The sequence below is a fragment of the Syngnathus scovelli genome, chromosome 3 (genome assembly GCF_024217435.2).
Source record: "Syngnathus scovelli strain Florida chromosome 3, RoL_Ssco_1.2, whole genome shotgun sequence".
NCBI lineage: Eukaryota > Metazoa > Chordata > Actinopteri > Syngnathiformes > Syngnathidae > Syngnathus > Syngnathus scovelli.
Window position 1 is genome coordinate 23,803,571 of NC_090849.1, and position 14,904 is coordinate 23,818,474.

Sequence of the window (14,904 nt, forward strand, 5' to 3'; positions counted from 1 at the left end):
CATTATTTATGAACCAGTATACCATCGCAACCAGACCGGTCCGTCTGTGTTTTTCAATGCAAATGCATGCATGTATAACCTTTGTCCTGAACATCTCTAATCTATAAAACGTTGACCTACATGTAATGAAGTTGCCCGGACAAATTTTGACACTCACAATGAGAGCTGTTCCAATTTTTCTGGCATACCTTAGCTACCACGCTCGGAGTGTCTCTCGGTGAGTAGTCGTCGTCAGTGACATTTATGTTGCTGTCGTGGATGCTCCTGCGTCCACTTAAACTTTCCATCGAGACTGAGTAGTGAGGCAAGGAATGAAGGGCTTCCTCCTGCTGAAGACTCTTGCTACAAACATCATCCAGCACCACTTTGACACAGTGAGCCATATGAGGGACCAGTCCGCTAAAGGCTGACCTCCAATCAAACTCCAGAACCTTCAAAAGAGCAAATCTGTCATCTTCCCGCTTCCGAGTAGTTTTAGTGATGAGTCGTTTTCGGTTCTAAGGAGAACGTAGCTCACCTCTGATGTGTGAAATGTTGGTGTTGTGAATGTCCTGCTTAATCCTGTCATATCTGACTCCTCTTTAGCTTTTTTCAAGATGCCTATATGGAATAAAAATGAAAAAAAAGTCAGAGTCCATACGATGCCATCATCGGATGACCCATTTAAAGAAGTCTGCGCTCTACTAATGATCTGCTGCATGATCATTATGACTTATTCCCATGGTGGAACATGAAAGCAACTGTAATTCTGTAATTTCACAATTCTCTGCTGTTGACCTACTAGTCAAAATAAGAACCAGAGGTGGGGAGGGGGGGGAACAGGTGGTAAAGGCTAATGGTGATGCCGTTACAAGTCTAATTTTCAGGGTTTAGAAACCGATTCAACCCAGATGGCATAAACTGCAGTCTGGAAGGGGTAATTCCGGGAGGGGATATTATGTGGATGGGGGGGGGGGGGACGTGAGACAAGAGTACAAGATGCTGGGTTGGGTTGGGTTGCAATTAAAAAGCATGCACATCAAGGCCAGAGGATCCTAATCAGTAGGCAAAGAGTGAGACCCCAGGCGAGGCAATTTAAGCGAACACGAGTGCACGGAACGGAAGAAGGAGGAAGCAGCCAGCACATCACTTTTTGACCTTTAAGCCCGTTTAATGAATTTCTGGTAATTAAGCCATTTGATTGCCTGGAATTAATGACTTGGATAACTGGCCTTTAAAGGCTGTTTACCTCTCAGTAAATTGAGCCTTTCTGCAAGTCTTGTTTTTATAAATGTAACCTTTATGGAAATTATGACACGCACCAAAAAGCTCTCCGTTATTTCTATGATCGGAGAGTTCAACGGAGAAAGGATAATAAAGGGGAAACTTGAAGCTAAAGTAAATTCTTTCTCGACAGCTAGAATGGCACTCGGTAGAGCCCGGACCTCTGCCAAGGCTGATGAATAAACTTGCTCCAGCTTTAATGTCAATAATAGGGAGAGTCATTTTACACTTCTACGGCTATAAATAAAAAGAACTGAGTCTTATTGTGGTCGATAATGTTCTACTCCGATTCTGGAGGGGTCCGATAATGTTCATTCATGCTAGTTGGAATGAGCCAGACAAATGAGAAAGATATTATTTGGAGGGGAATTTTTTTTATTTTTTTTTATGACTGACTTCTTTTTCAAATTGTAGGATTAACTTTTGAATTGAAAATATAGTTTTGATATCAATATTAACTCATTAAATGCCAATAATTAGAATCGTGCCAAGGTTGAGGTATTTAATTTAGTTTTTCATTGGAAGGTGGATATGGTGCTGGCCCTTTAAATTAAATTTCAAATGTTTTGAGGACCACTAATGAGCCAAAACTGCTAGCCTGAAAATGGGGGAGGTGGGAGTCTTTACCGTCATGGCGGCGTGCAACAGATGTGTTTTTATAAAATGGCGGCATTTCTACACTTGGCTAACATTGAACACATTTCCTTTGGAATTATGCAAACTTTTCCTCTTATCATAAATGATATGTCACGTTACCTTTGACACTGGAAGCCTCCCCTGTGCAATTCACGAAAATCACGTTGTTGACCATCTCTTTGACGTTGCTCTCGTAGGCCAGCAGCGTGCAGGCCAGCCGGGTTAAGGCCTTCAACTGGTGTGCGGTCAAACTGAAGCTCCGACTTTTCACCGGAACTTCCATCGGCGCTGTGGAGAGAATGAAATGTTTGTGGATGTTTGAGTGACACAGATACGGCAAAGTTGAGAGCCGCGCTAAAGTTTACAGTTCAGTCAAGAATAAACAATTTCATGAAAGTAGGTTTCTGACATGCGCTCATCAGAAAACACCCACAACCCGCAGCCTCGCCTAGCACGACACCTCTTATAAATATCGACCCATTCATGTTTTCCCAATGCACCGCATAAACAAAGAGACAGTGAGAATATGCAAAACTCGGCACCCCCTCCAAGTCACACGTGCGCATCCATCTCTCTTGGTACAAAACTTTTTTTTCTCCCTAACCCGAAAATGACCCCTTTTGGCAAATATGGATTTCCCATTTTGGAGGCTGCCAAACACATCACCCGGGGGATGTTCCGCATTAAGCGGGGAGAATGGGTGGCGGGGAAATGTGTTGCCATACTCCCGACACATGCACAAATACTTTGTGTTTGCCTAAATGAGCTCCATTGCAAAGGCATCTGGGACTGGAGGAGCTCAGCGTTAGCCTTGACTCGCAAACATGCTGTGATGATTGAGAGGAAGGGAGGGGTGGGGGCGATAATTGTGACATCATAGCCCCTGGATTTTAATGTAATTTTGCCATATTGTTAAACAAAATCTGACAACACAGTGTCCGCAGGGAATCGTCTCTTAATCACGTTTGAGGTTTGACCCGCTCTCGATGTCTGGGTGATTATGAGATTATGTTTGTGAGGGTTTGTGGGCAGGCACACTGTGTAAAGCTGGTCATTTTGAATAACTTAATTTAGAGAGGACACTTTGGCACACATTCGCACATGTCACTCTTGGATTATAATTGCCATACTGGAACCAGACTGTGGCCGCCATGGAATATCGAGTGACCTCGAGTTTGTTGCTGTTTCTGCAAATTGTTAGCGTACATATCTATTTATGTGCACGTGTGTGTGCAGGCATGTACGAAATGGTGCGTGAATACCGGAATGATTATTTGGTGCGCGGTCGCATTGGTGTGTACGTGCAATTAAACTGCAAGCCGCTCGGCAACTCTTCCGTAATGGGGTCCGGTGGGACAATGCCGCGTGACCCGGCTGACACTCACGGGGCCATCTCGCGCAATCATGCACGCAACACCGACCGTGTCTATTTGCGAAGACACCGACACGCCACCTCGGAGCTTCGGTGTAAACACTCCAAAATGGATGAGGCAGGGACACGTTGCGGATCGAGTGGTGGGATTCTCCGAAATGACTTCCCAAGCCCGACCGCTAATCAGAGCGTAGCGTCTTTTTCAACCGCCACTTCATCCTTATGCTGGTCATCACCTTTTCTAGGGCATCATTTTGGTTGCCAGCATCGGAGTCCATTTAGCATCCTCACATAATACTCCACTTGGCCATGACCTTGATGTTTAACAGGGCCCCTTTCCCCTCCTCTCCTCCAGCTGTATCAGTATTTATTGTTGTCTTGCCAGCCAAATAGCCCTACAGCCATACACCGCCATCTAAAGCTCATTATACCTTTGTCACAACAGTGAGGGCAAATGGAAGCTCTCAAAGCAGCTTGATGGAGAGGGTGTGCTTAAAAGCACCCAGGTGTGTCATACGACACGGCGAGTCGCCGAATGACTCGGGGCACGGGCGGGTTGAAGGGTTCAGCCAAAGGTCAGGGCGGCAACAATCAATGAGGGACGGCCGGTGCTGAAAGCCGGCAAAAAAAAAAAATCTCGAAATAAAACAGATCATCCGTACCATGTGATGATGTTCTTCCAGACAAAAATCAATGTTAGCTCATATTATCCGATATATCACAAGAGGAGCTGACGTCTAATAGTCAGTATTGTGCTGAGGTGAGAGCGTGTGTGCGTTTGTGCGCGTCCGGTCTCGGTTTGTAGCTTTTAACAATGACAACGATGTAACGCAAACGGAACAAACAAACAAACAGAGCAGGTATTTTTGGCCAGCCATCAGTCTTCCTCCCGTCTGCCTCTCCTGTGGGTAGCTCCATAGCACGCACCACGGGCACACACACTATCACACAAACACACAAACTGCTCTTGACTGGCAGCGAGCACAGACGGAATGGAGAGAGAGAGAGAGTGTGGGGCAGGTGGCGGAAAGACGGAAAGAGAGGGAAGGAGAGAAGCAGGGAAAAAGGGAATTCCCTCAGCAGTTGTTATTGATTCCGGTGTTTACGGGCGAATAGTTTAATGCCGTTTACAAAACAGAGCAGATGCAACCAGTGAGCAAAAAGGTAAACAATTGCTGTGTGGCGGGCTGCCAAATCCCCAGACTGATGTATTAAACTCACGATGAAGAGCATTTCCCCTTTGGCTGCACTTATTGCCACTTCATTTCCTCTTAGCTCACAACACACTCTCCTTCTTGGCGTCGCTCTCCATCCCCGCCCGCATCCCTCTTTTCGCTCCCGTTTATCCGAGGGGGAGAAAGGAGGCGGGTATGCTTTTTTTGCCGTCTGCTTATTTTCTGTCCTGCTCTGACCCAGGAGGCCCAGTTGTTCCTAACACAGCCATTAGTAAGGGAATTGCGAGTGTCTGACATGGCCGAAAACCAATTATGAGACACTTTCAACCAAATGATACCCAAGTCTTTGGGGAATGGGCAATCGTGCAATAATTTGGCCACTGATTTAATTTCTCTCCAGCTATAGCGTCTCACTATCGCTTCCCCATTTTGCTTTCTCCCATTCTGCCTTTTGGATGTGTAAATCGGACCACCGGGACTTTGGTGTGAAGCCCGCTCTAACCCGCTAGCTTTTATATATCTAGCACATTGGGCAAATGGGCGTGTGACGCAAACACTTTACAGGTGATTTCTAGGGCAGGTTTAGCCACGGTGTAATTCAATGAGGCAGAAGAACCTCAAAAGGCCAGTGAATTTTATCCCATCATGCACAATAAAAGGTCAAGGTGCATTACGTACGATATAAATTTCTTCTCAGATGCAAGCTGGACTGTATTTGATGAATACACTAAAATAAAGTCCAACCTTCCAAATTGAAGCTGGTTGTGCTCACTCCCACAACGGCGCACATGCGTGTTATGGCTGAGTTTGGTTGGATAGGCATATTGGAAGACTAAAAGTGGCTACAAAATCCATGTTTGGCTTTTGGCACCTTTGTGGTGTCCTGCTGAGTAGCCAACCTTGCGCAATCATATTACAAGGTCCCAAGCGGAGGTGTTTGAGTACGATGCGGCCCGCTAGGCCCTGTGACAGCCGCGCTCCTCTCTGTCAGTTTCGGCCCACTGCTCTCTCAGACAGCCTTATTATGGGAGGCGTCCTACTGTGATTCCCAAATAAGGATGCTGACACATAAACACAGCATCCCAAGCCCTGGTGGTCCGTCCTTGGGGCTCTGGCCACCGAGGCCGCAGCAGGGAGCTACCTGTCCTTCAAAGAAGGGTACAATATTTGATATTTATATTAAGTCGCCTTGTGTGTGTGGGGGGGAAATTGTTATAATGGTTTAGAGTGCTAGGCGAATATTTGTGAATGGCATCGACTTTTTTTTTCCTGCCCTTGTTTCTCTTTGTGGTGAGATGGGATCGTCAATGACTCCTACTCGACTTAAGCAAGCAGCGCGCGGAGGATTTGCACTTTTTCACTAGAGGAGCATTTTATTTAAAAGTAGTTGCTTTGTGCCCTTGCTTGCATTATTATTTTCAAGTCTTCTGTGCACCAGATAGACTCTTTATCACAACGTGTGGGCCGCTCTTGATAAGCTAGTCATTTTTGTCATTGCTCTCTCAATAGAGGGGAACCGAGGAAAGTGCTCATATCCTTGAGGGGTTTCAAAAGTAATGCATAAAAGCCCATTGTGACCACATGGAGTGCAAAAAAATAAATGGCAGACATAATACAGGTTGAGAAAGATCATTTGCTTTGATTTCACTCAACTTTGCAGAACCCGCCTACCAGGATAGACAAACATCTATAACGCGCACACACATGCTCAGGTGCGCCGAGAAATTGCCCTCCGTCAACACAAGCGCCACCCTTTCCCTCGCCCGTAATTACATGGCAGGATGCGGTTGCACGTCCCCCCCGGCTGACAGTGTGTATAAACTCAGGCGGAGATATGATCTAGTGAGGAGCTGCTCTTATTAAATATTAACAAACGCCATTCCCAAGTAGCCTCAATCCCCACAAGCACCAGGCAGCGACTCCGCCGAGCTTCCTCACGTCACGACGCAACCTCTTTCCCCGCTGAATAGGCTGCTGAGAAAGAGTTCAAAGAGCGACAAAGGGCAAGGCAGGTGGGGGACTATATGCTGGGGATGAATGCGCTCGTTGTACAGGTTCAAACTCGATTCGAGTTTTTTCTATAGGGAGCTGCCGACATCGTCATACAGGGAAATTAGTGAAAGTGGAATTTAAATCAGTGCTATCAAAATGGGGTTGGAAAGCGTTTGAGCAGAATTTTAAAAGTTGCTCCTCTCCCCCAGTGGACCATTGTTAAGGAATAAATGAGATGTGTGCATGAAGAGAAGTTGCACAGAAAATGTTTGATGTGTGGAATGCCAATTGAGAATTGAATGACTGTATATATTTTTTAAAGATATAAAATGGTTTTCAATTGGGCAATTTTCTAAATAAGCCAACACAGCAAGAAGCTGCATTTGGTGACCGGATGCCTACATGCACTTATACTTGTCCACCTACATATATAATCAAATTTTGTCCAGAGACACCATAAATAGCTTTTGAGCATGCCACTGCTCTCAGGGATGGACAAATAAAGTCATTTTATTTATCCCTTTGTACAGGAAAATCTATGATCGCAATATTTTTTTAAATTTGATTTATTTTGTATAGTGTCATTTAAGTCCTCATTCTTATATCTACAGTATGAATACCATTTTTAAGAATTATTTTCTATACTTCATTCTTTAAAACTGATATAATAAATAACAATTTATATTATTATTATTATTATTATATTATTATTTTATTTTATTTTACTTTATTTTTCTAAACCTGATGTGATAGAGAAAAAAAATTGGGTAGATTCAGAATCAGAGCAAAAAAACATCAGGAAGATTTTCTTTGCATCTCTGATTAAAAAATTCAGTAAAATATTAACCTTGCACACATTTTGTTTAAACAAAACAGAAAATTTAACACACAAACAAAGAGTTTCAGATTCAGATGCGCACCTGTGACAAAATAGACTAACTCCGGACACATTTATCATAAATATCACTCCAGAATATGGACGATTTTCATTTTTCTACTCATGAAAGGGCATAGGCAGACTCGGTCGGGGAAGTGTGCGAGTAAAACTTAAAGCCCGAGCAGCCCGTCTTCACATCTGTCTCGGTACAATGTCAGCGTCTGCCTTTGAGGCAGTCGGGTTAAAAAGAGATGGCAGATCTTGCTGTTGAATGCTATTAAATGCTTGGGTGGTTTGACAGTGGCTGATGCTACAGACAACGCCGCTCCCCCGGGAAGCGCCAGAGTCTCCCAGGCATGGCTCTTATCAAAATATACCTACCGCCTGCCTCCCCGGCAGGAACCGACAATAACGCAGCAGGGGGAGGACAATGAGATCTAAAGAGTCACCGGATGCTTATGAAAATAGAATCATTTTGTGTTACCTTCGCCGTAATTGTCTTGACAATTATGGGCGTAGCATACAGTATAAACAGTAAAGTGTGAAAGCAGATTACGCGTTGTTGTTCTAAACTGGGGCTCAATAAGAGCCACGGGCGTTTGGGTGGTGACATGGGGGGGTTATCAGGATTTTTTTTTTTTTTTTTTTTGGGAGGGTGGGGGTGATTACACAAAATGTAATCCCAGCTGTAGCCCTCAAAGCTGTGTCGCAGACAAACACCTCAACTGAGCACAAGCAAAACTGCACAACACAGGTCTCCGGTTCCCTTTGGAGCCGTGTTCTGCCTCCGGTGCTACATTTGACGGTTTGTTGAGCGGCACGTAGGTGTGTAGCCTCGGCTACGTTACGTGATCAAACGGGCCGACTGACGCATGGCCAATTATCTCGGCTGCCTCCTCTCATCTCACGTTTAAGCAGAGGAGAAGGCGAGAACCAAAGAGAGAGGGAAAAGGCGAGGCGAGGCGAGGCGAGGCGAGGCTGCCGGCGTGTTTATCCAAGAATGGCAGATGTAAAGACGCTTTTCGCGCTGTTCCACAGGGAAACTGACATGTGCACAATTTTTGAAAAAGTAAACAATGGCTCACGTTTTTTTTCTTTTTTTTTTCGTGGCGTAGCCGTAGCGTCAGCAAGTCCTAAATAAGTCAATATGAAACAAACAAAAGGAATATGCAGGGGGGGATTAAGTATTAAAAGTACACTTTTCTTTCGTCTCGGGCTACGACATCAGTGTCAATGTCACGGTGACAGTCTGATTTTTCTCCCGCGCAAAAATCGGTGACGAGAACTATCGCAGCAACTCTTTGTTCCCGCTCTTTCTGTCCTGTAACACTACTCGGAAAGGGGGGAAAATGTTTCGGGGTTAATTTCTCATTTGTGTACTCCCGGAGCCTTGACCCGAGAGGTGCTGCACCACTCTTTCTTGGCGAAGAGAGCAGACTGAGTCAAATAGGAAGGAGGAAAGCAATTACAATGGGAATAGTTACTGACAATCACCTTCAAGGTTCTTGGCTGGAATGTAATGGAAAAGTGAAGATGAAGAAAATACATTTTGAAAGCTTAACATTGGCGGTAAAAAAATGTGCAGCAGCACATTTAAATAAATATCTCAAAACAGGAAGTAAACAATGGAGATTTATTAATCAAGAGACAGGACTTACCAACCGTTGCTCGAGACTTGGATCTTTTGATCTTGCTGCCGAGCATGGTGTTGTCCCTCAACGCTGTATCGCACTCTCTCTCAAGCAGGGAGGACAATTCACTCGCCACGGGCCGGAGATAGGATGCATTTAGGAAGCCCAAGATGGCGTGCGGCTCCACGATTCTCGGAAGGACGCGGAGGTCTTCGGTGAGGGCCTGCGTGAGGGCCGGGACCACCGAGCGGAAGGCCGCGGTCACCCGGTCAAAGCCGGTTACACCGGCTGGACTGGAGGACATGGCGGAGTGGAGAAGAGCCAGCATGGCTTGGCCTCTTAGTCCCTGGATGGATAAAGACAAAACAAAATAGAATACGCTGCTCGAGATACATTTATTTATTATTATTTAAAGACTCCTGGCGGGCAAATAATCACGTGATAAGGATTCCAAAGCAAAGGTCAGAAATAGCCGATACCTGGTAATGAGTGAGAACTTCACACTCGGGGTACAAAAAGCACAACTGCTCCAGGCGGTGGACTCGTTGCGCCATGGACAAGGAAGGTACTCGGCGAGTCGCTGCGCTTTCCGTAGACAGCCGCTCCAACAGATAGCAGCGGAGCTGAAGGCGGACATCTTCCCACGCTACTTGGATCTTAGCCGAACAAAGCAAATCAATTTACAAATCAACTCACGGTGGCGAGAAAATGTATTACCTCGGACGGCGAGTCATCTTTGATTGTATGTATCGAGGGAAAGGGAGGGGCGAGGAGTTGATGAGAGAAAGACAAGGATGAAGATGGGATGCAAGGGAAGCAGACACCTCTCAGGGATGAGAGGTTGAGTAAGAGCTGCAGCGTGGCATCTTCTCTTCCTTCCTCTTTTGACCTCAGGTAGTCTTGCTTAAAAAACAAACGATAAATGGGTTGTCATAAAAGCACAACATGGACATGCTCTAAACTTGGCCAGTGTTATGATCACCAAGCAAGTGAAGAAGTCCATGAGTTCCCGATGTCCCGTGCTGACGTTGCTGAGCGTTTTAACATCGAACCACTGCAGGCATTCGGTCGGGCTGGGCGGACGTTCGGCGCTACGCGAGTCTCCCATTTTGGCCTGCAGCTCCGCCAGATGCTGTTCAATACTGAAGGGACACAAGTACATTGCATAACGGGAAAAGCCAAGACAGCTATTACAGACAATAAATCCATCCAATGCGGTAAAAAGAGCACATCTTCTACTAAACTTTAGCGATAAGCTAGCTATGCATTTGATGCACGTTCCTTTTATATTGCCAATAAATCTTTGTAACACTCAACTTGCCAGCAAGTGTGTGCAAAGATTTACGGCTGGGTATCCGTAAAACAACTACTGGGAGATTTTTTTGCCGCAAGACTGTACACACACACGCATCCTTGAAAGTAACCCAAACACATGGCCACCATCTTAAACATGCAATTGGAGGACCAAGAATCCGCATCACAGTTGGTCCTCACATGGTTTGTCTGTCTTGAGAAGATAGAAGGCAGATGTAGGGCGCACAGTGATATATCAGTGTGTGTGTTTGTGCGCACAGCTATTTTCCGTGGCTAACAACACACAGTTGTGACTCAAAGCATTCAGGGAAAGATTTATACAATCACAATACAATCATAATATTTGTCTTTGTCATGACCAAGGAGAATTTTTTTTCAGTTTTTTTTTCTTTCTTTTATGTGCAGAATAATTAACACTAAAAGTCTAATAAATAAGGAGTGTATACGGTGATAATGTGTTTGCGTAAAAACATCAATCCTTTTAATGTAGCGATGCGTATGCATGTGTGTGCATGACGGTACGGGCTGGGCTCACCCCCCCCCACCCCGGATCAGACCAGCCGCTCATCCCCCAAGTCTATAAAGTGCCTCCTGCCTGCTCCTGAGCCATTAACACATCCAGATGTCTTACAATGGCAACACATTAAATAAGCGTTCAATCTGACATACTTTCATTTCAGAGGGGAAAAATCGCAAGGGGATAAAATGTTATAGACTGGTCCAAACGTCTGTGCTCTAGAATCAACACTGCTGATTTTAACAACCCGCTTTGTCCTCCCCTCCTGTGCCATCTTCAAAACAGGCCCGATTGTGCGTCCCGTGTAAATAACTGTTTGGAGCGGACTCGGTGTTATGTTTTTGTTTTGTTTTTTATCGCTATCCTATTTATTGCCGAGCATGTTTCAGTTTGTGAAAGTGTATTTTGTTTTATTGGAACACAAACAAATTCTGCTGCATGTTCAAACGCCCAGGTTTTATTTTTTTTTATTTCAACTAATATTGAAAAAACGAAATGATTTTTTTAAATTAAAATAATAAATTCCCATGTTAGCGAATCAAGTGGCTATGTCGTTGTCACATGCCTCAAAGAAAAGAAGATAATGTTCTGGGCTCCACACCAGCGCTTGAAACAGACAGCAGGTTTGAAATGGGCCTCCATCTGTAGCGTACTTTTCACTCGCTCGCTCAAGTTCATTAAAAGCACAACGCATAAATGAAGCACAATTCCGATCGGAGTTTTACAACAGAACTGAGGTCACTTTTAACTGCCGGACGTCGAGCTTGTTAGTCGGGGATTCGGGGAGAAGTTAGATGATGAAATGAGTCACAGACATATTATACGCTACGAATAAAGCCTTGTCATTGCACAAACTATAGACCAATGAAAGTCAAAGGAAATATCTAAAGGCCAATGTGCCTGTTGTACATTGTTGTATGTTTAGGGGTACAATAGTTTGCAATCGGGGTGATAAAGCGTGAAAAAGTTGGACTGCATTTTGGAGCGACTCTTTTCTTGACTAGCACTTTCCTCATTTCCTCTCTTCACTCGCACCTTTCGATTAGCCCTCCTAACAGACATGTGCTGAAAGTGATCTAGTCAACGTTGGATGGCCTGTGTCAGGAAGCTCCATCGCTCTCCCCACAATGTTGTGACCTTTGGCTCGCCGGCGTGAAAGCTAGCCGCGGCCTAATCAACTTGGCGGGATTAGCTCTCATCCCGCGACTTCCCCTGGCGGCAGCTCAGACACTGGCCGAAGACATATAAAAGGGAATGTGAGTGAGAAAGAAGAAGGTAAAATGTGTTGGAGGGGAAGAAAAAAAAAAGTAACAACAGTAAATAAAACCGTTCAACTGTTCCGGTAAGGATGACAATAACACGTGATGGCAAAGATGTAGAAGCCCAGGGTAACAAAAGAGCCCACGAGCAAAGGGAAAATTGATTCTTTTGGCCCCCTTGACGAACACGTCGGTCGCACTGGCGCTGTTTAAGAGCCATCTAATTGTTTTTCACATCGGCCTAGCTTGACAGTCATCCCCCTCCACCTCCCCCTGTCACCTTCCCCCACCCCAACCTTCAACATCACTGCAATAGAAAGGCAGCCAGGAGGTCTTTTATTAGATATGATGGCACATTTCACAGCTCCCTGACTTACAGAAACCCAATCCCACGATTAGTCAGCGCTTTGACGTTATCTTAAGTTCCTTGTCGGAATTAATTTAGTGTGGGTGGGCTGCTGTGGGGTGGGCTGTCTGTCGCGCTCCGTTCCCCACTGCTTGCCTACAAGAGGTGGGAGTAGGGGAAAGAGAAAGACCCTTTTCAAATCAAGCCCAAAAATATGGCCTTCATCAAAGGAGCCCATTCTGTCACGGGAACGGGAGCAACCCAGGTTGAACGAACACACTGAAAGCTGACCCGGCCCGGGCCCACTTAGTGCCCTCACCTGCTACCAGAGGAACCCATAAGGCTGAAACCAAATTCTTGGCAAAATACCGCTTATCACCAGTACCTGATACTTGACGACACGCTCTTGTAATTGGAGGCGACCAGACGGGGTCAGGAATCCTCCGAGTCGACGCGGAGACTTCATTAGGGGGGTTCTGTCCCCGGTGGGTCACGCGCAGCCACGAGCCACCCGAGGCCACGCTGAGTCCCATCTGATGAAAACTAATGGATTACAGCGTTTCAATTTGAGGAGAGCAGCTCTGTTGTCAGCCTATCTTAATCTCCTTCAATTAGGGAGCAACTCCGGGCCAGATTTGGGTTATTTGAGAAGTGGGAGCGAGACGGTCACTAGCAATCAGGTTGGAGGCCTTCACGTTGACAAGCTCGCACCGTTTCCGCTTCCTTTCAGATATCCTTTTCCTCTCCTACGCTTCCGTAATTCAACCCAAGTACCGATAAGTCAATTAGGCGGCGGTAGATGTGAAGCCCACCCTAGTTGAAGAAGAAGAAAAAAAATAATCTTTGCCAGGTTTTTCCGTGAAAGGGTCCAGCGTGAAGCAGCAGAGATGCTGACCGGTGAACCCCCATAGCGAGCCAAGGATTGCCTTATTTTTAGGCCCATTCTCCATTATCTAGACGCTTTGTTCTCATAATGGTTATCCCTCTCCCATCTGCAGGAACACAAAATAACCCTTTAATGCTTAGAAAGCAGAAAAATGGCCCGGCCTTCAGTAATAAGCCTTGAATTACCTACCCAAGGGTTTTCGTTTCAAGATGTGGAATCTTCAATTATTATGTTCCCATTTAGAAGGAGGAAGGAAAGAAAGAGGGAGGGCGGGCGGGTGAGAAAAAGAGAGACAGAGAGAGTCGCGGACATTAACGGTGCAAGAGTGAGCCTTTGTTCACTTGCTACATTTAGCCTGTCCTTCATCATCTGCCCTCACGCGCACAACGCCTCAAACGATAAAAGAGCGGGAATATAGATTTCTCTTTTTCTTCTTGCTTTTGATCAATCCATTTGTGCAATCGCTGACTGAGATTTCTTTCTTTCCAGTCTCTGACATTCAATTCGAGCTTAATTGTTAAAAGTTTTTTTTTCTACTTAATACGAGTTCAGTCATTGAATGCATGAGTTAAGAACACAAACTATTTTTGAAGCAGGATTGAATGGTATGTTTGAGAAGTATTATTTTTTCCAGTCTGCATGATGACTGTACATACAAAATTCCAAATGTAGCAATAAAAACAATGCACTGTATGGATTTATACATACCGCTAACTGTTTTCCATATTTGCGGTGTTTCTACGTGCCCTTATTGTGAACAATTCAATACAATGGTGTCATTGTGTCAGCTAGAACCATTTCAATGTTAAACAGCCCAGTATTTTGCTCCCAGAGAGATATCTTCTGTCTTGTGAGCATGAGATAATCATAAACATTAACCACCAAAGACTATTTTTGTTTTCGGCCTTCTGGAACACCAATACGGGGGGCGGGGAAGATATTATGACTTGCTTACAAATCTAACAAGGCCAACACGTATGATGCTTTAGCATTGTAATCATTTTGACACCTACTTGTCTGCAAATTATCCGGGCCTTTTGTAAAACAGGAGCAGATAACACCGTAATAGCTAGGATGAGTTTTACACTAATTTAAGCATTGATCAAAATAAATGTAGTATAATGGAAGCTCTAAAATTGGAACTGATTGGAGAGAAATAGTTTGAAGTCTAATGTCATCTGAAATCCACTATCCAATCTGTTATGCATCTCTTCAGGCAAAATCTTATTTTGCAACAACTAAGTTAAGTGAGGATCAACTCCCCAAGTTGCATTTGTTACTTCTTAAAAAAAAAAAACACGAAACAGATTAATGGCATTCCCATCCGTTTCAAAGAGGGAATGTGATTTGAGATATGAACTCTGAGCATAGGCATGGTCATGAAAAGATTTATACTCATATCTCAAGGCAACAGCGTAACATTTTCTAACCAACCTGTTGGCATTGAGCTTAAGTTTCTCTTCTGTGTCTTTGACGAGCTGCTCAAAGTCGAGGTCGCAGGAGAGCGAAGAGCCCACCAGCTCAACGAAGGCTTGGTCTTCGGGAAAATCTTCTGGCCACTCCATGCCGTTCTACGGAGAGAGACAATAAATCATCAAAAGCATGACATGCTCCATCACAAGGTGCGAGGGATCGT

General features: G+C 44.8%; 1 protein-coding gene across 3 annotated transcripts in view; it reads right to left on the reverse strand.

The window, feature by feature from the left end:
- Window positions 1–14,904, reverse strand: part of kiaa0825 (KIAA0825 ortholog) — a 74,766-nt gene that overhangs the window by 57,642 nt on the left and 2,220 nt on the right. For 2 of the 3 annotated variants that reach the window (XM_049762179.2, XM_049762178.2), the window contains 8 exons: window positions 14,703–14,839; window positions 9,929–10,088; window positions 9,664–9,849; window positions 9,426–9,602; window positions 8,974–9,292; window positions 2,020–2,187; window positions 518–600; window positions 189–431 (listed from right to left, as the gene is read on the reverse strand). In XM_049762179.2, the coding sequence (XP_049618136.1) occupies window positions 189–431; window positions 518–600; window positions 2,020–2,187; window positions 8,974–9,292; window positions 9,426–9,602; window positions 9,664–9,849; window positions 9,929–10,088; window positions 14,703–14,833 (1,467 nt within the window). In that variant the 5' untranslated portion in view covers window positions 14,834–14,839. Of the gene's footprint in view, window positions 1–188; window positions 432–517; window positions 601–2,019; window positions 2,188–8,973; window positions 9,293–9,425; window positions 9,603–9,663; window positions 9,850–9,928; window positions 10,089–14,702; window positions 14,840–14,904 lie in introns of those variants that run through there. The other variant, XM_049762181.1, reaches the window with a different exon arrangement.